Below are 25,925 nucleotides of genomic sequence, written 5' to 3'. Positions count from 1 at the left end.
AAAACAGCAAACAAGCACATTGTACGCCAAAATAAATCAAAATCCTTCAAATTGAAAACATAACCATTAATTTTGCACCTTCCTAGTTTAATAAATCCATAAATTTGCTTTATGAGCCAAGCCCAAAAAACGCTTATAATAAGTGGACATGTCAACACTTGTAGAACATAATGAGTCTTTGGTTGCTATAATATTACTTTGGTCAAAAATAGCACATGAGATGCCAAAACGTTGCTATAGTTACCACGGTGTCAATCATTGCAATTTCGGGATGGAGTCGTGTTCCATACACACATGGATCGATTAGAGGATTTGTTCTTGTTTGTAAATGCAGTTGTCACTCCTGAACCAGCGTGTCAAGGCCTTAGACACATCCCACTTACCATTATATAGAGAGAGTGAATACTGAGTCAGCAAACTGAAAAACTACCCACAATGCACTTTATGGTACATATTTTAAAAGACACATTTTTAAATTGGTGTTGCCCGTTTACAGAAAGCCAAAAACAAAGTTGATTGTACATCTTTCCCTTCTCGTTTTCGGTGGATCTTTTCAGTTTTACACCAACAAAGAGGTGATTGGATTCATTTAGTTGTATATAACAGGTACAGCTGATTGTAGTTTGTCATGTTATTTAATATTATAATATTGCATGATTACAGCTACAGTGGTGATCTTACAATTACATCTCTAGCGCCCCCTGCTGGTTATAGCTAATAGAGCAAAGTAGTCTGACATTGCCTGCCCAAAAGTAAAGCTTAGGAATTACAGAAAACTCTAAAGCATTTTCTTGAGTGATTCCTCTGTTTTCTTCTGATTTGCTTAACATATTTAAACATGTTTCAAAGGTACTAACAAGCAATCTGACAGATTAGCTCCTGAGGAATATTATTTGACTTGAGCCCCTGTTTTCCCCATTGTGTTCACCATTGTTTACTCCTACTGTCTCTCTTGTCAGTTTTCAGTTTGGATGTTTGAATTCCTTTTCTTACCTTTTTGTCTTTTAACGTGTTTATACCTCTCCAATAAACACAACTTTAATTTCCCCCTCCTTCTTTTTCTCTTTCTTTTCTTGCTTTAGGCTGTCCATAGTTAGCATGTCATGAAATGTAGCTCTGTGTAAACCTTTTCAAGCGCACATATTCAACTGAGTATAGAAATAGCATATGTAGTGTAACTTTATAAGAGTAACTATAATCAAAAAGCAATTAAAATAACTCTGCAAATAATATTTATGAAAGAATATAGAACTGTGATCACGACTGCTGTTAAATATACAGTATATCTCCACATCTGGTTGCCTCGAAAATATATCTATTTTAAAATGTATTGGAACACAGACAAATTCTACATAAAAATGAACAGATCAGTTCTCGGCATTGAAACCAGTTGGTTTTCACACTTGGCATCACAGAGGTTTGCTTAAAACTCTCCTGGACTTGCCATTTAATCAGCTTATTTATATATATATATATATATATATATATATATATATATATATATGACACATGCTCAATAATCATCCAATATTACTTTCTTATTTTGATATGCATTTCTGAGGCAAGCAATCTCATGCTGCCTCTTTTCTCTTGGACTACAATGGATGCTAATTTTAAATCAATCAGACTGATCTGAAATTCTTGTCCAATCGCTCTTATGTATCTCATGTCACACTTCATGAATGCCACCTTGCGTTCATGATCTCAATATACATGTTGTGTGTTATGTGGCATTTGTTGTAATTTGTACCTGATCTGTGCTCTTGTTTCCTCTGTTCCTCAGGTTCGGCCACTCTGCACGCATGGCAGCAGCTCGCGCAGCCACACCTGGGCGGCATCCTGGACACACGGCCCGGCGTCGTGACCAAGGGCTTCCGAACGCTGGAGCTGGACCTGGAGGAGGTGTACCAATTCACCGACCTGGAGGAAGATGAGTCAGGACAGCATTCCCCATCCGCCGTCTCTACCTCTTACCTGGGCTCTGTGCCTTGCTCGCCTGCTTTACGACGACCTCGTGCCAACAATCCTGACAACCAGGAAGAGCAGCTCAGAGAAAATGGAGGGACCCCTGGAGTGGGGCAAGACCGAATGGAGGCTGGAGAGGAAGAGGTCTCATCTGGTGAGGGACCCTCATAACCTCACTAACCCTCCGGACAGGCTTAGGGGGGTGGGATCAAAAAGCCTCTATAAAACAGACCGAAGCCCCAGTGGAGTACCCATAAGCCCCAGTTGTATAGTGCCTGAGAGGGTCTATAGGATGAGCTGGTTCTCTCCACACACCCACTGCACACCAACCACTACCTCACCCATGAAGACAGCTGCCATGTTCTTTTGAGTATAGTCTTTTTTTAAACATTTTACTGTCGTTCTACCTGTCATCTCTCTTGATCAATGCGCTGAAAAATGAGAAATCAGTCTATGGAAACTAGAATACATCAAGTATTAGTTAAAATACTTTAAATATTAAAGTATCTATGATAAATAAAGTACCACCAGCAGTACCAAATTTCTTTATCACCTGCATTCTAGGGGTTACCTTTCTGTGTGGGTCATATTTACCCCTAAACATTTTAGAATCTTTTTTTTTTTTTTTTGACATTTGATTACTATTAAATCCCTACCCCCATTATTATCACTACAGTAATGTCAACTTTTGAGTTTGTAATGCTCATTGTTCAAAGATTGATTATCATCCTGTCTAGACATAACTTATTATAACTTATTATAATTATTATTAGTAGAAGTATTAGTGCTGTCAAATCGACTAATCGCATCTAACATAGCAGTTTGTAAATATGTGTGTACGGTATGTGTGTATATATATACACATATATTATATATTTACAAACTTTTTTAATCGATTTGACAGCCTTAATTATTATTATTCATAAAATATAGTATAACATATATACTGCCATGGTAAAATATAAATATTTTATCATTTAATTATGATTAATTAAATAATAGGTCTACTTTAAGATACTTATGAATAAGTGTGGCCTTCTAGACTTGATTCTCATTTTCAGCACTCGTTAAATTTCCAGTATCTTAAAAACTCTTCTCAGCTAAATCTCTTTTCTAACCTGCATTACCTGAACGCTGTGTCAGAAAGTTTAATGCCTGGTGGTGGGGAAACAACATTTATTTATTCACTCTCTCCACACACACACACACACACACACACACACACGCAAGTCCACTTGTCCCCTGGTAAACCTGTATGTGAGATTTAGGCAGGCGTCCAGCCTGAGGGCACAGAGTGTGATGTTTAATACTTATCTGCAGAACACACACACACACACATGCCTTTAGCACACATCACACAGTCCCAACAGGAGCCCCAGCATGTAACATCCAGCTAGAGTTCTCAGTGTCTTTTAAAGGATAATGTTACAGAGTTCTATTAAAAACGGGGAGGTGTGAGTCGCAATCATGTGAGTGAACAGACTCTGGACACTGGACAGAGGTCACATTGACACCACATGTAGCTACATAAACACACTCCACATGCTTTCAGAGTCAAGCTTGTCAGACACACACACACATACTCTGACAGCCCCAGTTTATCTGGAGAATTATACACCGTGCTCACATACATGCTGTGCATATTGGTTTTGTTTTGTGATTTAGTTTTTATTCAGTTTAGTTTTTTTTTTAGGGTGAACTATCCCTTTAATGACAATTACAGTTTCTTTCTGCAGAGAATTATTGAAACATAATGCCAGCTGATAACAATGGACTTCACCGTTTGATCGTTCCTCTTTCCCACTTTTCTCTCCTGCTGTGTGAATCTATTTAAAACTGCATCAGGATGAATCATACCACCACAAACCCATGATTTGAAAGGAAATGTAACAAATCAAATTCTGCTGTCACATTTATGCAGTATACCCCATTAGATTGCATTAGGTCTCCTCAGATCCTGAAGCAGTTTTAATTCCATCTCTAAGTTTGTTTGTGGTTTTGTGTACTGATGTTTGTCTCTCCTCTCTTGCTCTCCCCAGTGCATTTTCCTGGTAAATGTATGTCTCACACCAGCTCCACGTACACCTTCACCACCTGCAGGATTCTGCACCCTACAGATGAACTCACCAGAGTCACACCCAGGTAAATACACTGTGGTCTTCTCATAATACCCTCCTAGCAACTATTGGTTCATAGATAATATCAGACACTTTTAACAAATACACTGCCATAAATATGTGCAAAAATGTTACCTTTAGGGTTACAACTGCATGTCACTGGGCAGTACCCTTAAAGGGTTAGTTCACCCAAAAATGAAAATAATGTCATTAATGACTCGCCCTCATGTCGTTCTAAGCCCGTAAGACCTCCGTTCATCTTCGGAACACAGTTTAAGATATTTTAGATTTAGTCCGAGAGCTTTCTGTCCCTCCATTGAAAATGTATGTACGGTATACTGTCCATGTCCAGAAAGGTAATAAAAACATCATCAAAGTAGTCCATGTGACATCAGTGGGTTAGTTAGAAGTTTTTGAAGCATCAAAAATACTTTTTGGTCCAAAAATAACACAAAATAAGACTTTATTCAGCATTGTATTCTCTCCCGGGTCTGTTGTGAATCTGCGTTCACGACTCCGCAGTGACGCTGCTGACGTAAGACGCTGATGACGTGTTATCTGGTGCGCCCGAGCTTCGTTTACAGTCTGAGGGAGACGCACGCTATATTCAAGCTATTCTACATTGTTTGCGTGGATATAATTTTTTTAATGGTGCTTAATGTGCATGTCGCGGATGAGACACTTTTACAGCGTGCGTTTCCCTCAGTCTATAAATGAAGCTCGGGCGCACCAGATAACACGTCATCAGCGTCTTACGCCATCAGCGTAACTGTGAAGGATTGACAACAGACCCGGGAGAGAATACAATGCTGAATAAAGTCTTATTTTGTGTTATTTTTGGACCAAAAAGTATTTTCGATGCTTCAAAAACTTCTAACTAACCCACTGATGTCACATGGACTACTGTGATGATGTTTTTATTACCTTTATGGACATGGACAGTATACTGTATATACATTTTCAATGGAGGGACAGAAAGCTCTCGGACTAAATCTAAAATATCTTAAACTGTGTTCCGAAGATGAACGGAGGTCTTACGGGCTTAGAACGACATGAGGGTCATTAATGACATTATTTTCATTTTTGGGTGAACTAACCCTTTAAAGTGCCCCTATTATGCTATTTTAAAGGTTCCTAATTTTGTTTTGGAGGTCTCCTACAATAGGTGTGCATGTATCTAATTACCTCATAATATAGATTCCACATCACCTCAGTTCCTCAAAGAGTCGGAAAACGGTTAGTTTGAGGATCCAGTCTCTCTAAACCCCTCCTTTCCGTGAGCCTACTCTGCTCTGATTGGTCAGACAGCCCAGTCTGTTGTAATTGGTCGACTGCTTAATTGAATTTCAACTCCAGAGGCTTCCTCGGCACTTCCCTGTATAGTTTACAGCTTTAATGGTGTATGTATGTTTTTTTTTTTTTACAAAAAATTGGCATGTACTATACCTGATATATATATACATACATACATACATACACAAATGAATCGATGTGGAATCAAACCAGTTGGGGATAATAATCGAATCAAATCAAGCACTTGTGAATCGAATTCGAATCAAATCGAATTGTGAAACTTGTGTCAATACCCAACCCTAATTGCAACTCTTTTACAAAAATGTGGGACTTGTTTCAATTAAGTTTACATTTATTGAAATCATTCAGGTTTTCCATATAAGATATCAGGATAAATCCAGCATACAAAATCTTCAACAGTGTAACCTGCAATCTGAATTGAGGGTGCCAGAGAAAAGGCACCTGACAAATAGCTTGTCTCTATAGCAGCCATACTGTACAGCTGTGTGATTGGCTCCTACTGCAGGTCATATGACGAGGATGATGAGGCGGCTCTCTATCATGTTGTTCTGGTGACGGGCTTAGAGCACACTCACTGAGCAGCACCCCCTGTGGGTGAGGATGAATAGCATGACCTGCCTAGTCCTAATTAAAACTTGTGTCATGGGAGTATGCTGTTCTCTAACCAAACCACTCTAATGTCCTAACTGACCTGTAGGATGTTTCTCAACTAACACCAGAAACTTTTTTGTGGGAGACTAATGCAGTATGATGTGACTGATAATACATACGGTGTATAAATCTATGGTTGTATCTATGCGTGTGTGTACTGTAAACAATGGGACATTGTAGTCAGGGGCGGACTGGCCATCGGGAGCACCGGGACATTTCCCGGTGGCCTGACGGTCGTTCTGGCCTGCCGGCTGCCCAAAAAAAAAAAAAAAAAAAAAAAAAAAAAAAAAAAAAAAAAAAGGCCTGCCGGCAGACGATCAGCCCGATCTCATCCCAAGGCGTCATATACTGACGCTTTGACAAATCGTTTACATCCAACGCACATGGCACCCTTTAGCGTCAATATGAGACGCAGATATTTGTCAAAAGTGTCAGTATATGACGCCCTAGGATGAGAATGCGTTGGATAGGCTGGTGTGCAACTACGAATTAATTGACGGATCTCTCAATCGACGAATCATAATGGCGGAGTGAAAATGACAATCCCACCCAACGTCACGAAGCACTGCCTAATATCTGACTAAATAGTTCAAAAAATGGAGCGTAAACGCAAAGGAGGAGCAGAGAGGGAGCGTTTAAAAAGGAAAAAAGCCCTGACCACAGACTCGGCAAGCTGCTGCAAAATCTCAGCCATGTTTGCCAGTAAGGGAACAGGTCGGTCAAGATTACATTTACATTATATTTGTAATAATTTGGCAGATAAACGCTTTCATCCAAATAGTGTTAATTTCGTCAGACGAGACGAGACTAAAAATGTTCGTCAACGACCTTTTTTTCCATGACGAGACTGCACCAATGTCCAAAAACGCTGACTAAGACTAAATTAACATGCATTATTGTTGACGAAAAAAGACGAGAATGTTTTGCATAAAATAAAAACTAAGATAAAATCTCTCTTCATTTTCGTCTCCAATCGTCTCTACTTGCCATCATCAGGAGATAGGATATTCATCTGTTATGAACAGATTAATGTTAAAAAATAGTTGCATTAAAAAGATCTATTACATTTTTTTCAGGTAATTATGACATTTAACCAATATTTGAGATGTGTGAAACACTATTTGACTGAAATGGTTATTAGAAATAATCTCAGAAATAATTTGTTATTTAAAAAAAAGACTAAAATGTTTTAACTAAAACTTAGAAATATTGAGTTTCTTTTGACTAAAATTAGACGACTAATTAAAATTTGACTAAAATAACGAGACTTTTAGTCGACTAAAACTTGACTAAGATACCTTGAGTTTCTTTTGACTAAAACTAGACTAAAATGACGAGACTTTTAGTTGACTAAAACTAAGACTAACTAAGACACTTGGCACAAGACTAAGACTAAATTAAAAATAGGTGACAAAATTAACACTACATACAAATCACTTAGATAATCACAATAGATAAAATTAAACCAACAAACGAGCAACAATATGTAAGTGGTGCTGTGTCAAGTCTCGTTTCGTCTACATGTAGCATATTTTTAATATAATAAATAAAAATGTATAAAAAGTAGACAGAATAGTGTTATTGGGTCAAATTGTTTAAATAATAAATAAATCAAGTAGATGGTATGGAAAAGAATACAGTGTTAGTTATTTAGATTTTTCATTTCTAGTCTACAATATGTAGCCTACAATGTTTGTTTGTTTATTTATTTATTTTACCAATTTAAGGCAATTTTCTATTTGTCATTGGTTTGGTAGTATAAATGGTGTATTCCTAGTGAGTTTGTAAGGGTTATTTTTTTATATATATTATTGCATCTGGTAGTCTACCTGTTACATTAATAGGGTTAGCCTACAAGTTTATCAGTCCAGTAGATTACATGAATAGGGTGGTGGTGACTGCAGCAGCAGAGGTGGCCTGGCAGTGGAGTCAAATTCCCGGCCTGAATTATTGTCCCAGTCCGCCACTGATTGTAGTGCATGAGGAATTTTTTTTAAAGCTGTTAATCTATAATCAAAAGAATTTGCCTTCAAAATGATAATGTCTGAATGCCATTGCATTAGATATTAAAATAGATCAATGGCGTTCCTGTAGCTCAAAGAGTAGAACAAGGTGCTATTAACGCCAAGGACATGGGTTCGATTTTCAGGGAATGCAAGAAATGTAGAAAAAAAAGAAAAGCAAGACAAAAAATATATACTTTGAAAGTAATGCAAGTTGCTTTGGATAAGAGTATTTGCCAAAAAAAAAAAAAAAAGCATAATAATTCGTACACCTGTGGTTACCAATAAAAGTAATTAAATGTAGTTCTGAAACAAGGCATAATTTATTTGAAGATGCCAATTGGTTTAATATATCGTAAAGTCCTTTTATGCATTGAAATTCATATTGGGGCTGCATAATTATTTAAAATAAAAACTAAAATCGTGATATGGCTTTGTGCAAAAATCAAACCGCAAAGACCACAATTTAATTAAGTAAATGTATCCACTGCATGTTTCAAAGTAAAGCAGGACATGGTGTTCTTGCATAAAATGCTCGACTCGATTCGTAGTAAATTCTGCTTTAATGAAAGCCTGCCCAAATCATGTAGCCTTAAAGGAGAACTCCGGCGCAAAATGAACCTTTGGTCTAATTACAGTACACATTGTTACCTAGTCAACCATTATCTGAGATTTGTTTTCATGATTATCGAATGTAAATAGTTTTATCTCTAAAAACAGTTTAGCCTATAACGCTAGTATAACGCTAGTATATGGGGCATTGAGTAATGACAAATAAAAATCGCTTGTTAATACCACTAACAAGGCTCAAAATAGCCCCACACTAACACGGTAGCATAATGAGGGTCCCTACATGCAAACCGAAGCATTGAGAACGGTGTAAGTGTCCAGAGGCTTGTTAGTGTGAGGCTATTTTGAGCCTTGTTAGTGGTATTAACAAGCGATTTTTATTTGTCATTACTCAATGCCCCATATACTAGCGTTATACTAGCGTTATAGGCTAAACTTTTTTTAGAGATAAAACTATTTACATTCGATAATCATGAAAACAAATCTCAGATAACGGTTGACTAGGTAACAATGTGTAATTAGACCAAAGGTTCATTTTGCGCCGGAGTTCTCCTTTAATTAATTTAGTATTGGGGCCACATTATAATGTATTATATAAAAAAGAAAATCTAAACTCTCGCAATCCAAAACGTATATGTCCCAGTTATGTTGCAAACACTAACCAATTGTTTTTCTTGTGAGCAAAATGTTCCTGAATTGGATTGAATATTTCAGTTTGATTAATCGTGTTCACAGAGTTACCATTGCATGGTTTGGCTTGTGGCTTATATAGCCCGATAATGCGAACTAACCGAGTGTTTCTTTCTCAGTCTTGTGTCTGGTCCATCACTGACTACCTGCGTGATGTCCAGCAGCAGTCTGCGCTCAACCCCTGTGTCCACCCCCTGCACGCCTCGTCGCCTCAGCCTGGCGGAGAGTTTCACCAACCTCCGCGACTCAACCAAGACCACCAGCACCTCTTTGGGCCTTGTGCGCCTCCTGCAGGAGAGAGGTATATCTTCTGCTGTCTATAACCCTCTCAGTTGGGACCGGGCGGATCGAGCCCCTCCACCAGACCCCTGCTCATCACACACTGCCCACCCCTTACACCCCTGTCCAGACACGCTCCCTTCCACCCCTCCAAACTCCCCCAGCAAGTCCAAACCCACCAGACCTGTGCTCCCTGTAGACTACAGCCCCTCAGACCCCCCCTACGAAACCTTCCTGGCTTCACGGCCAGCCAGCTCGATTCTAAAGGAAGTGCGGGAGGCGGACGAAAGGGCTGAAACGGACACACAGAGTCAGACTGAAGTCAGTGTGCAGAATCTGAGACTTGTGGACAAGGTAAAGAGGTTTAGCCTAGCTCCCAGAACATTGGCCCCAGGACCGCCATTCGGAGCCCACGCTGTTGTGACCTCCCCTATCGGGGGACTGCCAGTGCTGAACTCAGGGATGAGACGAAACCGCAGTTACCCAGCTATGGTTGGGGCTAGTATGGCTATGAAGGGCGCAGGGCCTCCCAGTGAGGACCTGCTATTGGTCCATGGGCCACCAAGACAAACTAGCCTCAATGAAAAGTGAATGTTGCCTCTCTGTCGTCCCCTTTTGCCTTTTATTTGTTTAAATTTGCATTGATACAGTATATCATTCTCGCGACAACTCGAGTGCCTGTTATTAAGATGATATTTGTATAGATTATTTTGTTATAACAGTTGATATAACAACCTCTTTTTTGTCTACTTCTCTCCGTCTGACCAACATATACAGTACAATTCATTCAGCATTGTCACATAGCTTGGGGCATATTCCAAGCTTTTGTCGTTGTGTGACAATTTGCACTTGCTGGCTGTGAGAAAATGTAGCATACAAACTGAGCAGAAAATTCATGCCCCCAAATTATTATTTTTTTCACTTTTTTTTTTTTCTTGTTCTGAATCTGGTCTTCCCATGTGACATTTCAAGATTTGTTAGTTTTTTGATGCTAGCAAGAGCACTGATAGCACCTTAATGCTAATGGTAACCCAGACATTGGTGAACAATGAAGTATTGTCATTTCTTATTTATTATGTGGTCTGATTTGGCACTTTTTAAAAGGCCATGACATACAGCTTTTTATCAAGCCCCTATAGTGTGCCGAAAATCTGCTTTTACCAAGCACAAATGCCTGCACAGAAGCCTTCTCTGTCTAGTCCAGGCAAATAAATAACTACAGCGTAATGTTCATTGTCTAAAATGGCTTATTAATGCATAATATGATAGTAATTACAGTGTAATAACACAGTTCAGTAATAAACGCTGTTGGCATGAATTGGTGATCATTTGCACATTAGCACAAACTCTCTGCTTTATACATCCTCAAGAGTCGACTGACTGAAACACTTCAGAGAGAAGCCGAGACCACAGGGCTGTGAAGGGGCTGCGTAAAGAAATTGCAGCAGGTTTAAACTTGAAACACAATCATGTTCATGTTTTTAGTGTCCTTTTGTTGAAGACCAACATTATTTATTAGTGTATGTGTATGGATGTACATGGCGTGTGGAATTGCAGTATCAAAGACTTGATGGAAAAATTGCACAAAACATTTCATTGGTCAAAAGGATGTCAGGTTGAACCGAAGACAAAAAAATACTGTACATCTGCTGTGGTTTTGGAACCTACTGACTGATACGTGTCGTATGTAAAGCAAGTGAAGTATGTATTGTGAGCTTTAAAGATTTCAAGGGTGCAATAGGAAGTCATTCATAGTGCCTGATTCTTTTTTCTTCTTCTTTTTTTTTGACAGACTGAATCATAATGGCTTCACCTGCCACAGTATGCACTGGCATACACACTGTAACTATGTGTGATGTATTGACTTAACAGTTGTTTTTACCTGACGATGCAGATTTTTGAAAGATATATTGTATTTGATGCATTGTCGAGGATGCATATACAGTTGAAAGTGCATGAGTCGGTCTAAAGAAAAGGTATTTTTTCTTTTAGTTCAGGCAAATCAAGTTTGTTAGATGAAAATGTGTGCGTATTTGTGTGTGCGCATTTAATCATAGCATGACCTTTGTTGAATGTGTTTCAGAGGTATCTGCCATGACTGGTCATTGATTTCAATGGTGTTTATTTCATTAGAAAGGACATTTTATTTGTATATTGTAAATGGTAAATATGCAAAGAATTTAAACATGCTAACTTTTTATATATATAAAAAAAAAATAAAAAAAAATAAACTTGAAGGGAATAAAAATGAGAAAATGGAAAAGCAATGACAACTTGACACTGGTGAAAAGTGGAGTTTTTGTTCATGAATTTTAGAAGCTCCCCTTTGCAGGATCAATAAACCAGTTGCGATAATTTTGTGTCGGTTGTCTTATTTTGATGCTATCGGGTCTTTGTTCAAGTATATGTACACAAATATCCGTTCTAAACATTATTTAGAAAGCATGAGATGCACTAGCCTTGTTGACCACAAGAGGGAGTGTTTCACCAACATTGAGCATGCAGAACAGCTCTACATTTGTGTTTGCAACACCAAATAAAAAAAATGTTCCCTATCACCTGGATTCAGTGGCATAGCTGATTCAGTTATAAATTATGGTCCCTTCAAACATATTTCCATATTGCGTAGATCCAAAGTCCAAAATATGCCAGTTCACGTTTCTGAATTTGTCATTGTTTGATCTTGTGCTGACAGAAACCCCTTAGGGCCCTTGTCTTGCACATTTGCATGGAGTAGATGCTTGTGACCAGACCACAGCTGACTGATCAACAGGCCACTTACTGTTGAAGAGCACCGGCTATTTACTAACAATGTGATGATATTCAGATGACATTCTCTAGCTGAAGAGGGTTTCCATAGAAACACGGCAAGTTATTGTGAACTCACAAATTCAAGACTGTTCCTGCAAGATTGTTCAGAGTGGCCCAATATTTTTCTTCATAAACTTAAGATATGACCAATTATGGAGCTATTGTACAGCTGTAGAAATGTAAAATGTATACATCCTTTATATTCATAGATATGTTTAGTTACATTTTTACTATTTAAAGTCAGACCTCTTAATCCAAACACCAAACCTAAACAATTTTCAACTGTAAAAACTTTAACAGGCAAATAAAAGTACATTGATAGTTGTGTAGTTAGAATATATGTGGAATATGTGTTAACCGCTATTTTTTTATTTTATATTGATCCACTTTGTGAAGGCGCACAATCAAACGCATGCACATATCATTCTTTTTCCCATAGAGGAACTTTTACAAAGATGAATTTTGAAATCACAGACTTACTGTGAGCTCCAAGGATTGGTATATGTTTATGCTGAAGCGTGAAGTCAGCAGTCTGCATCATTTCAACTTCATTTTTTTAAAATAATTGTTGCCCACTGAAAGGAAAATGTTCACCGTTGATGAGTGAGAGAAATAAACAAGCATGAGTCGTAGTTCAGTTGTCCAATTGTAAATTGGTTGAGAAGGAAATGGATGATTATCCACTAAATTAAAACACCACCTGCATCCTACAGCATAAATTAGGCTACATGGCTCTCTGGAATACTTTAGTGGTCTGATACTTCTTGATAACAACCATCCATCCACATAGCAGATCACTCAAGATTAAGGCTGGATCCAAAATCGCCCCCTAAACCCTCAATCACAATTCCCTACGTTAGTCCAGTTAGTACAGTTCACTTGGAGTAAATGAAAACTAGTGAGCGAAATGTGGGATTGAATGAGTGCACTCAATAAAGTCCACTGTGGTTTCAGACACCACTACAAATTGCTGTACCCTCAAGTAATGCCCTATGTGTGAGTATAAGGGTCTATTTCGGATTCAGCCTAACTCTCACCTTCCAATCCTATGCAAAATGCACGTATTCCTCATACAGTTGTCTAAGTGAACATTTTTAGGGGGTTAGGTTTATGGGACAGAAAATAATAAGTCAATGGAAGGTCTTTGTCTCTTGTATATAATGTGTGTGAAGGTGGGGGGCACTAGTTTGATATTGGTTGACAATATGTAGCCTAGGCTCTGAATAATGTAAATGTGCATAAAGGTTTGTGAGAAATGTTGGCACCTATGTCTTGTGGCAGGATTCTGTGGAATGTTCACAGACATTATGATGTCATTGTAGCACAACTTAGTATAAAAGACTGTTTTTGTGTGTAGTGTGTTAGTTGATTGAAAGCTAAAAGAGAATTGATATAGAGTTGATATTTGAGTATAAAGTCAAATACATTCACAGTGATTTGTATAACCCCAACTGATCAAGCGATGGATAACATCGGAAGGGACATTGAAAGCAGTCGTTCTCTGTTTCATGAGAAACTAAAGAACTGGTTTCCAAATTTTCAAGGTAGGAACACCGAAAATTAGTATTTAAGGATGATCTGGATATTTCACAACATGTTAACGTAGCCTATGTTTTATTCAGCCAATGAATAATATGCAAAATGTGTAGTAACATTTTCTGCATGAACCCTTTTAGTAAAACTATCAGCTGAAGAGAATGCTGAGTTCAGGAGGAAGCTCCAGGACTGGTTTCCCGACTTTAAGGGTAAGAACTTCAGCCAGAGCTGCAACTACAACAGATATTGTTTGCTCATAATCTTGAATATGTATTCACATTCACTTGTTAAATTACTACCACTTGTCCATAACAAGTTTGTAATTCTTTTAAAAGTTCCGGAATCTAAACCCTCTGAAGAAGAGAAGCTTGAGTTTAAGAACAATATCCAGGTCTGGTTTCCTGACTTCCAAGATTTTCAGCCAGGACTGCAACCTAAATAAAGTTTGCTCTTAACGTTGAATATGTGGTTACATCCACAACATGTTAGGCAGTAAATTAATGCCACACATTTTCCATATTTGTGTGTTTGGATAGACACTGAAAAATGTCTAAACAAAAACACTGAAACAAAAACTCATACTTTGGATTAGGGATTTTAACAAACCCCAGAACCAAGAACTAAATCTCAGTGTACAATTCATACGTCATAATTTCTGCCGAATAATCTGTCAATTTGTTACATTCAGTCATACATCATACACCTCATCATAATTTATTAAACTAAATTAAGTCATTGGGTAAAAAGAGTAAGTGAATTGTAAGTTAATCACATAAGGTCGTAGTTATATCTAATATGCTGTTATATTATAAAGGAAATTTAAATATGATGGACAAGACATAGATACAGGAAGTGCCATTTTAGTGCCAGACTAATTGCTAAGCATATGCTACTGTTCTGTAGGCCTTGTTTTATTCACCAAGAGAATTTTAAGGTTACCCTACCTGTGATCAATAAGGCAAAGCCAAACTCTTTAGTATCAGTCAGCTGATAGTTGAGTCAGTGAAGAGACTTCAAAGATGCAGATGTCTATGTACGAGCGAGGGGGAAATAAGAGAATTGGCTAGTTGGCTCAGACAATGTATCTACATTGCCAGAACACATTTAATTGCCCTGGTTGCAAACCTTTTCATGTTTGGCACTGTGTGTGTAAGCGAGCATTTATTGGTTCACTTTATATCGTCTAACAGAATGAAATCTCTTTCACTAGGGCACACCTGTGGCATAATGGCTCTTTTTGTTTGGTGTAGCCCTTCATTTGCTCGCAATCATCAGCCTACGATTCATCCATTATGTGCTACCTCAAGTGTTTTGCGCAATAAACCGTGGAGCGCTGTCTCCCCATCTTACCGTCTGCATGTGTTTCTCTCTCCGTTTCTCACCCTGTTCTCTTCTACAGCAGAATCGGGTATTATTGCCTGAACTCTAATCTGTCCCTCGAGCAATGGGAAGACAATTGGATTTGAAGGCTACTCGTGGCACTAGTGCTGTAATTCAGCTTTCAAATAAGAGAAAGCTTTCATAATAAGATCATTAACAGTAATCCGTCAGCCTGGTCCCTCAACGCCACACAAATGGCTTCACTGAGCTGTGGTGGATTCAGCTGAGATAGTTATTCAAAGCTACATACTAATATAAGCTAATATGGATGTAATATTGATCAAGAAACATTATAATGGACAAAATGGCCTCAGCTGCTGATTTAGTTTTTTTTACCCTAACAATTTTCTTGTCGTTTTTCTGTAGTTTTATATGTTGCTGTTGTTTAATATTCCAAAAATGCAATTTCTCTGTCTCAAAAAAAGTTTACACCACACGGAGTTCGGATGAGTGAGTTAAGGCAATGATTTATTCATAGACATCTGTGATATGTCTGAGGACAAAATCATATATACATGAGTTATGAGAATAAAAGCAGTAGAGACTACATTCTCACTCTGGTTTTTTTTCTGCAAAATAAATGTACATAGATGGACACGCGTATTGATATATTGCATCATCTCCATTGTACAAACAAATTTACATCAGACCGAGCTCAGACTGTGATTGATTGACATTAAAATGAGTGACTCTGTACAGATGACTGGCTAATCAGGTTGATTCATGTCAGTGGTTGAATGGGTCTTATGAGGAGTATTCGTACTCTTCTGCGCTCCGTCGGCCAAAATCCATCCATCCCAGGTAATCTCTGTCCTTTATTCTGTGAGGGGAGCCCATGGACCTGCTATTCGGAGAGGGACTTCTGCGGTATGTGCCTGCATGGAAGGACAAAGACTATATGAATGACTATAATGTATGCTTGTGAGTTCTGATCATTGTTTATACCATATAACATAATAAGCAGGAAGCACGATTGATAAAAAGTTCTATAAATATAAAATGAAGCCATTTGAAAGAGGAATTCCACCTTTGGTGGAGATGATTCTGGCCAGTAGTTCAGTCAAGCTGCTGCGGGGTTCTTCATCATCGTCTTGTTTCGACAGAAGGCTCAGCTGTCCACTGGACGGCGCTGCACGGGTGTGGCGTGTGTGTTTCGCTATGGTCCCCAGATCAGACTGAACTCCATCTTCTGAATGTGTCGGGAGAGAAAAGCAACTGCTGGTGGAGAGGGCAGCCAGCAGCACGCACACACAGATCCCAGTGTTCATAGCTGAAACATACACACACATGTTAGAGCTTTCATGTCGCTTTTCAAACCTATTACATACATTTTTATGTTAAGGCTAGTGAGCTGCTTTTTAAATGATTTAACCTGAAAAAAAATCAAACATTAAAATCCACCACCACCAAACTAATTAATAATGATTGCTAAAATAAAATTCCTGCCTCAACCCCAAAATACTAAATCCTACACATTTATGGACCAAACAAAAGTAAATACATTTGTATTCAACATCTGATAGATGGACTAAATGCAATTTTTAATAGGGGTAGATCTAAGCTCTTTGTTTTTCCGTTTAGTACACGTGGTTCAAATAAAACCCATTTCCCCAAGATGTTTTCTGGGTTCCCAAAATTTTACTTAACCACTTTTTTTTTTTCATTCATCATTGTCAAACAATGAAGTCGTTCAGACTGGAAAAATTGTGCTTGAGGACAAAATAAGCCTAACTGGATTCAAGCCAAGAAGCAACAGCAAAAGGAATTTTAAATAGATCCAATTTCTCAATTATTATAACAAAATAGAAACTGCATCACTCGTGAATCTCATTCACTCACTTCACATCTTCGTAGTTTTCATTAAAATCTACAAATTAAATGTCAAAATTTTAGCACATGCCACACACAAGCACACATTTGAAATATTTCACAATATATTTCATACAATGACGTGTTAAAATAAATAAATCAAATGATTTCACACAATAAATGCAACAGCCGGTGTAAGCATGCAATACTCCACATTCAAAACTAAGAACAAAATTGAGATCGTACCTTCAGGTGAAACTCTGGCAGAGAGGAGGAGGAGGAGAGAGAGAGAGATGGAGAACACACGCTGACTGCAGAACAAGTGTGCTTGCACAACTTCGCTGCACTGTGCAAGAGAGGCCCTTAAATAGCGCTCTGAGTGGGCTGGCTCTGTTTGACCCACGTAGTGACAGGCGCAATCCCGCTGTCTGTGTATATGAATGAGGTTGTGTATTTGCGCAAGCTTGACGCAGATCCGAGAGCAGCGAGGTATTCTCACAGGATACAGATTGTGACATTGTCACTCAAGGGGACCGAGGGATCTCCAGAGGTCACCATCCTAATTACACATATGCACACACCTCCACAACAACTGAGTTTACTCCTCCCTACAAGAGTCCATCCCTCTATGGCCATGGACCATAGGATGCACATTTTGATGTTATGGATACTGATGTCTTTATTGTGCACTGCACTGTGCTTGACACTTATTCCAGTGACACTTAGCTATTTTTACCTCAGTATTCAGATTTTAAATAGGACATGCAAGTGACGACCCATCATACAAACATTTTTTATCGTGCAAAAGCAAACAAAAAGGCCTTGACATTAATATTTATAACATTAATATAATAGTAGTTAAATTAATAAATCATAATTAATCAATTATTTGATGGTCACACTTTAGTTTAGTGTCCAAAATCTCACTATTAACTGACTTTTGCCTCATTAAACTCTTAATTACTGATTATTACTAGATAGTTGCTATATGTATTGGGTAAGATTAAGGGATGTAGAATATGGTCATGCAGAAAGAATAAGGTAATATGTGCTTTATAAGTACAGAAACAGCCAATGTCATAATATGCACAATAAGCAACTAGTTAATAGTGAGAATTGGACCCTAAACTAGTGTACCAAAAATATTTGGTCACACTTTAGATTAGGGTCCAATTCTCACTATTAACTCATTTTAACTAAGACTTTTGCCTCAAATAACACATAATTACTGCTTATTAATAGGTAGGATTAAGGGATGTATAATATGGTCATACAGAATAAGGCCCTAATGTGTGCTTTATAAGTACTAATAAACAGCAAATATCATAGTATGCATGCTAATAAGCAACTAGTTAATAGTTTTGATCATGGTTTTAGATGATAAATGCATGGCAGGCAATTTATTCATAATGCCTTGATAATTAGATGCTTATTGTTTTCCATTTTGGTAAACAGACCCTGTTCCACGCACACTTTCATAGCATGTAATGCAATACTACATCTGTAGCATATAAGATGGAATCTTATAATGGAATAGAAACTGAATATAACACTAAAGAGAAGAAAGAAAAAGAGAAAGTGCTCATTGAATTCGTCCGACTCTGCCGGTCCTTTGCTCTTTGAATGCAGAACACCCACTGAACACCCGGCTATGAGAAAATAAGGCACAGTTCTCCACAAGACTTCAGGCAACCACTCAGTCTGTCTTCGAGAGGATTGACTCCATCATGGGGATGAAGGTAAATGCAGTATGTTCACATGATCAGCCTCAAGCTTATATCTGCTGTAAGCTTAGGAATTACTTCTGCCTGACAGATGTTTAACAGCGCTATTTCAACTGGTTGAGTAATGATAATATCACAGTCCAAATAGTTTATACTCACTTTATATATATATTTCAACTAACCTATGTATTAGGCTAATTAAAAAAAAAAACCTCACTATTTGTATATAGTCTATTAATGTATCAACTACAGTTTATAAACTATTAATTAACTATAAACTAATAGTTTGCACATGAGTTGTAAGTACTTTATACGTATTGTAAAGTGTTGCCAAGTTTTGTTTTCAGTATTTAAAAATATTAGCATTTAGTTTTATTAGCTACAAACTCCACGTCTAATACTTTGCTCAGAAATATTTGGTTAAACTATTTATTGTCAGTGAATGACGCATGTAATCGTGAGTCATAAAATGGAAAGGATGCTACGTTTCAAGTCTCAATGAGGCTGTGTGTCTCTTTTCTAAGTGCATTTCTGTGTGTTTTCATCGTGGGTTTGATGGGGACTTGATTACCTACTCCTCAAAATGGTGTGTATATAAACATCCACTTGTGTTTGAGAGTCTAGACTCTACAAAGCAAAATGAACAATGATTTATAATGATCAGTTATAATGGTTTTCTCTTGAGGGATTATTAGAACAAATGTAGAACAGACTATTCGTTTTGAAGTTATATGGTTGGATTTAAAATGCAAGTTGATTTTAGTACTAATACCAAGGCAACTGGAAACATGTCTAAATTATATCTTATGTTTTATATCTTCCAGGTGGGAACAACACTGAATGAATATTCTGATCCAATAATGTTCGCACTGAAGCCATCTTCTGCAAAGAACAACCATTCTGCAGCCCAGATGTCAGCAAACTGTGCTGAGCATCAGGATGACTTCCAACATTCACTGTTAATGTTTTAATTTGTCTGTAGGAATGAAAAAGAAAATTGTATTTAAATCATTCACAGTGTTATTCTCACAGCTGTACACATGGGGTCTGGGAAGAAATAAACTCTCAGAATATCTTTTGTGCAATGTGGTTTATTCCAGCCCGATCTCATGAAAGTGCGTATCTATACGACGAATGTTATTTCTCGTGCCATTTATACGACAAAAATAGTTTTTGCGTGCACATGATACGCAGTTTTATGCGCATATCATATGCACGCAAAAAAATTTAAATAAATTTGGTGTATAGATGGTACGAGAAATAACATTCGTCGTATAGATACGCACTATCATGAGATCGTGTTGTTTATTCATTTACTATTGTTTGTTGTGTACTTTTATTGCAGTTTTTCAACATTATCTTTCCATTTAAAACGATCAGCTTTAAAGGCTATTGTATTGTTTCCTATGTGTAGTTAGGATCATCTCCATAACCTGACACCAAATGCACAAGATAACTGACATTATAGTTATAATAATAATTTTCTACTATCATTATCCATATAGTCAAGTCACCTTTATTTATTTAGCGCTTTGTACAATACAGATTGTTTAAAAACAGCGTTACAGTGATAAACAGGAAATAAACGATGCAAACAGAATTAAAATCGGCTGTAAAGCAGCTCTAAAGACAACAGTAAATAGTCATTATTCAGTTGAAATCAGTTCAGTGTTGATTCAGTTCAGTTCCATGACTATGTAAAGTTCATCAATTATGGAATGAGTTCAATTTGTCTATAAAGCCGCTCTGGAGAAAACAGTGATGTCATCATCCAGCTCAGTTCGGTTCTCATCCAATAGTGTCAGTGCAGGCAAATCAATAATATTGTTGAATATTAAGTCTCCCCAATAAGCAAAACAAAAGGCGACAGTGGCATAGATCCCAAACTCCATCTGTGACAGAAATGGAGTAAAAAAACCTTGGGAGAAACCAGGCTAGTCGGGGGGGGGGGGGCAGTTCTTTTCCGGCCAGACAAATGAACATGGTGTGGTTTAATTCCTGGCTGCATCACAAGTCAGATTGTGGATTGATATAATTCAGAATACTTAATCTAGTTCCTTCTGCTTGATGATCGGGAGATATTACGGCAACATTTGGTGGGATGGGAGTTGAAGCTGGCCATTAGGTGTGCAGACTTGTCTGGTTCTCGCGGTCTTCACTGAGGGTCTGTGCTGATGGCTGTTTACTTGAAGAGGTCCTCACAGGGGATCTGTCTCTAGGGCTCGTCTAATTGTCTGTTCTGCGCTGTTGTGGTTATCTCCATGTTCAGGTGTGGATATGGACCAGATTCGGCTGCCTACGGTAACCTAAGGATAAGAATGTTGATGCCACTCCTCTTACGTTGTATCAAGTACATCGGAGGTTATGGGAAGTGTTCCTATAGGTTCCGGTTGACCTAATTTATACAGTTTAACAATCCTTTAAAGGAACACACCGACTTTTGGGGACTTTAGCTTATTCACCGTATCCCCCAGAGTTAGATAAGTCCATACATACCCTTTTCATCTCCTATGGTGCCGTAACTCTGTCTGACGCACCCACCGCTAGCCTAGCTTAGCACAAATACTGGAGGTAAACGGCTCCAGCATACTGCTCCCAATAAGTGACAAAATAACGGCAACATTTTCCTATTTACATGTTGTGATTTGTATAGTCACAGTGTGTACAAATAACATGGTCTCATGAGACACCGCCATCTTCTAACCGTATACATACTGGGAACTATATTTGTCAGAAGGCGAAGCACTGCTACATCTGCGGAGTGATTTGCTCGCAGCACCAGAGAAGCCCTCTGGTGAGGAGCAGAGAGATCGCTCAGAGTGTTGCGCTAATCACTCCGCCCAAGTAGCAGTGCTTCGCCTTCTGAGAATATAGTTCCCAGTATGTATGCGGTTAGAAGATGGCTGTGTCTCATGTGACCATGTTATTTGTACACTCTGGCCCTCATTTATCAATCTTGCGTCGAAACGGGCGTATATGTTGGCGTAAGATTATGCTTACACTCCTCTCACCGCCTGATTTATGAAGCTGTGCGTACCTTTGAAATTCAGGTGTACGCAATACCTGCCCTTGATAAATGCCACGGCTGAAATTGATCGTCATTAGATTAACACGCCCCTATATATTCACGTCTCCGCCTCCCCCACGCCCTCATTTTACGCCATGGACACACGGAAGACGGCAAAGAGGAGAAACTTCTCCGGTGGAAATCCAGTTTAAATCGTTGGTTGGTTGAGCAAATTACCTATCACAATGCATTATTTTACAGCACGTGTTTTGAAACTATTAGCGTTGAATTTCGCATGACGTCACATGTAATGGGGTGTACAATAGTGATGATGATGTGAATAATTGCATGACAATTTGTAATATTCTTCTTATTAGTATTATGATTTTGATTATTAATGACACTTATTGTTATTAAGAAGAATGTCTTTGTTATTATTATTATTTGTATTATTATTATTTAAAAGAAGAAGAATGTCATTTTTATTATTTTGTCAGTCTGAATTATGTTTTGTTCATTGAAAGCCTTTCATTACTGGACCCAGTCCGTACGCACCTGCCGGGCTTAACTCACAAAAATAAACACTGAAGTTTATCATTTCTATGTTGTTGTTATTTTACAGTGGGTCATAATATATCATATCTTTAGTTTGTCAGTGCGTTTTGTGGTGTTAGGAATTGTTTTTCTGTGCATTTCAGCACTAACTCAAAACGTGCGTACATGTACACCACCTCCTGAGCTGGCGTAGGATTTGAGCGTGCCGTACGCCAACGTCCATATTGATAAATCGCAAAGTCACCGTGGTTTTGGGTGTACGCCAGGTGCACGCTGGAAATTTGGTGTACGCACTTTTCATAAATGAGGGCCACTGTGACTATACAAATCACAACATGTAAATAGGAAAATGTTGGCGTTATTTTGTCACTTATTGGGAGCAGTATGCTAGCTGGAGCCGTTTAGCTCCCTAAAGTCTAAACTGTTTAACTGTTTAACTCCCTTAAGTCTAAGCCTAAAGTTAGTCTTTGTGCTAAGCTAGGCTAGCGGTGGGTGCGTCAGACAGAGTTACGGCACGCACAGAGATGAAAAGGGTATGTATGGACTTATCTAACTCTGGGGGATAAGGGAGTTCCTTTAAGGGATTTGAATTATTGAAATGTGATAGATTGTTATGTGTAAAGAGATAAGTCTTTAATCTAGATTTAGATTGACAGACTGTATACTGCCTATTATATTTATTTTACACATTTATATAACTTTGTTCCAAACCTTTAACCTCTAAATACTAAATAAGTTTTCTTCATAAAATGATTCACACACTTCTCACACAGTGCAAAAGAGCTATTGTCTTTCTGATAATTGCCTCTTGGCTTTGGTTAACCTGTGCTCAAGGTTGCAGGCCTCGAAAGCATCTCCTCTCGGCTTTTCAACAGAACAACAACTGCATAATGAATAGCAATGAGCTTCAGTCCTACAGAGCAACCAGCGATCAACACTCCACAACAATCTCCGCGAAAACAGGGCAACATGATTCATTAAATAATCCAGTGGCAGAGTCCATCATTTGGAGTGGGTATGAGGACGCTGGCGTATGAGTGTAGCAATTACTTTGAGTGTGTGAGTCAGAGAAACTGCGGCCTCATTGTCACCACCCGCCCTCTTGCCACAGGGATCCCTCAGAGGCTTCTGGGTGCATGTCAATGTGCAAAGTATGAGGGCTATCAGGAAGACTAGATCTTCATGGCCATGGAAGGATACCAGAAGAGAGCGGGTCTAATGATGATAGTGAGGACATGAATGATCAACAGTGTAAACAAGAATACCAGATGATTGTTGGAAACAGTCAGAATGCTAAAAAAATACCAAAATATAATTCTAAATGCCTGGTCACACCAACTATAACAATTCGATTTAAATAATTGTTCTAATTCTAGATAAATGAAGTCCACAAAAAACTATAACGATAACTACACAGGATAACAATATTGTTGGAATCGCTTTTATAATTTTTTATACAATCATTTTTATACTATACAATCATTGACAGGCAAACAAAATCCACATTGCTTTAAAGAGCTCAGAAGATATTACTGCAGCAAACTGAACGTTATAGTTTGTTGTTAATATAGTTATATTTGTCGCTTATATAGTTATTATAATATTTATATTTAGTTATTATTCTTGGTGTGAATGGGCCTTAAAGGATGAGTTCACTTCAGAATAATATTTTCCTGATAATTTACTCACCCCCATGTCATCCAAGATGTTCATGTCTTTATTTCTTCAGCAGAAAAGAAATGAAGGTTTTTGAGGAAAACATTCCAGGATTTTTCTTCATATACATAGACTTCAATGGGGTACAACAGTTTGAAGGTCGATATTGCCGCTTCAATGCAGCTTCAAAATGCTCTACACGATCCCAGCCGAGGAATCTTATCTTATCTAGCCAAACTATCCGCCATTTTCTAAAAATAATAAACATATACTTTTTAACCACAAATGCTCATCTTGTACTAGCACTGCGATGCGCCACACATTACGTAATCACGTTGAGAGGTCACGATTGTTCCGGTTCAAAAAGGTAGGGTAGGGCGAAAAACTTTTAAGATTGTCTGACAACGTTGTTTTACCATTTACTTATTTTTTGTAAAGGCCGTTTGACTTAGTCTTTGCACATTCGCTTTGTAAACACTAGGTTGGTACTTCCACCAAGTCACGCGTGACCTTTCAACGTGATTACATAATGTGTGGCGCATCACAGCTATCTAGTGCAAGACAAGCATTTGTTAAAAACAAACTTTTTTTTTGTAAATGACAGATAATTTGGCAAGATAAGACCCTTATTCCTCGGCTGGGATCGTGTAGAGCACTTCGAAGCTGCATTGAAACATCAATTTGGACCTTCAACCCGTTGATAACATTGAAGTCCACTATATGTAGAAAAATCCTGGAATGTTTTCCACAAAAACCTTAATTTCTTTTGGTCTGAAGAAAGACATGAACATCTTGGATGATGTGGGGATGAGTAAATTATCAGGAAATTTTACACTTTATGAAATTCTGATTAACTAAATGAAATGGACAATAAACATCTTGACAAAACACAGCCCCTTCTGTGGATAAAATGGATAAATAATTCGATATATGTGGCATGCTGAGTGCATTGTGTCTATGAATAGTGTGTCATCCCAAAAATAATAAAGTACATTCCCCTTTATGTGCACAAAATGGAATGAGCTTGTGTGTAAATTAAGTGCTGACATAAACATTACATTTCACTTTTCAGTTGACAAAATGCAATCGCTGTTTGTCTTTCTGTGTAAGAAATATATTCAAGTGTAAAATACTGTATTTTGTGTCACGCAATTCATTCACGAAAATCTGTGAAGTTACACTTGGTGCCCCAGCTCATACACTTCATTCAACATCAGTTGCAAGTAATTGCTTCTATGCCATTGATTTTGTAACACACAAACAGCCATTAGGCACATAACAACACATGAATAGAATAGAATTACTGTGAATAGAATGCATTACTGTTGTGGCTTCTGTAATGTTTCTGGGAATGGAAAAGAATGAGTCTAACAATGTTAAGCAAATGAAGACAGTAGAAGCTGCTGAAGCAACAGGAAGCGTGAGCTGCAGTTATTATCAGCCCGAGATGATGCTAAAAGCGCAGAAACACTGTATCGATCTCACCGTGAGAGCGCTGGGTCTCTTTTACAACCCCCTGAAATTGTATCCATGACCCGTTTGTTGAAATTCTAATACCTACAACTACAACCAAATGTATGTTTGGGTCGATTCAAGCTAAAAATTGTCAACATGCTCTGTTCCATGATAGTTAAAAATGGAAATTCTGTCATCATTTATTCACCCTGTTGTTTCAGGTTCATATGGCTTTTTTTTTTTTTTTTTTTTGCTTCTGTAGAACAAAACAGAAGATAACTTGAATAGATGTTATTGCGAATATTATTGTCCCTAGTTCATCATTGTGTCAGTGTTTTATTCGCCCGAATTTAGCTAGCTTCTTTGCACAAAGAACAACATAGTGACGAAGCGCGCTCTGTAG

At 38.0% G+C, this 25,925-nt stretch overlaps 3 protein-coding genes across 5 annotated transcripts in view; 2 read left to right on the top strand and 1 right to left on the bottom strand.

Annotated features, from left to right (window-relative positions):
• LOC307005710 (trafficking kinesin-binding protein 1-like) overlaps positions 1-4,111 on the top strand; it is a gene marked incomplete at its 3' end in the record, with an annotated part of 36,022 nt that extends 31,911 nt beyond the window's left edge. Inside the window, exons 14-15 of the mRNA XM_079626098.1 lie at positions 1,784-2,119; positions 4,005-4,111. Of these exons, the coding sequence (XP_079482224.1) occupies positions 1,784-2,119; positions 4,005-4,111 (443 nt within the window). The remainder of the gene's footprint in view (positions 1-1,783; positions 2,120-4,004) is intronic.
• LOC307005713 (trafficking kinesin-binding protein 1-like) lies at positions 4,057-11,936 on the top strand. The gene is made up of 3 exons (XM_079626108.1): positions 4,057-4,107; positions 5,902-5,990; positions 9,430-11,936. Exon 3 carries the CDS (start codon positions 9,464-9,466, stop codon positions 10,178-10,180), a length of 717 nt encoding a protein of 238 aa, XP_079482234.1. The 5' UTR covers positions 4,057-4,107; positions 5,902-5,990; positions 9,430-9,463; the 3' UTR covers positions 10,181-11,936.
• A 3,823-nt stretch (positions 11,937-15,759) lies between these two features.
• Positions 15,760-25,925, bottom strand: part of ccka (cholecystokinin a) — a 49,295-nt gene continuing 39,129 nt past the window's right edge. Inside the window, exons 1-3 of one of the 3 annotated variants that reach the window (XM_079626362.1) lie at positions 17,372-18,215; positions 16,344-16,586; positions 15,760-16,191 (exon numbers count right to left, since the gene is read on the bottom strand). In XM_079626362.1, coding sequence (XP_079482488.1) covers positions 16,061-16,191; positions 16,344-16,584 — 372 coding nt within the window. In that variant the 5' untranslated portion in view covers positions 16,585-16,586; positions 17,372-18,215 and the 3' untranslated portion in view covers positions 15,760-16,060. Of the gene's footprint in view, positions 16,192-16,343; positions 17,343-17,371; positions 18,216-25,925 lie in introns of those variants that run through there. The other 2 variants (XM_079626363.1, XM_079626361.1) reach the window with 2 other exon arrangements.

The sequence above is a fragment of the Phoxinus phoxinus genome (assembly GCF_949152265.1).
Source record: "Phoxinus phoxinus genome assembly, chromosome: 10".
NCBI classification, from domain to species: Eukaryota; Metazoa; Chordata; class Actinopteri; order Cypriniformes; family Leuciscidae; genus Phoxinus; species Phoxinus phoxinus.
This window is presented reverse-complemented; position numbering and strand designations above follow the sequence as displayed.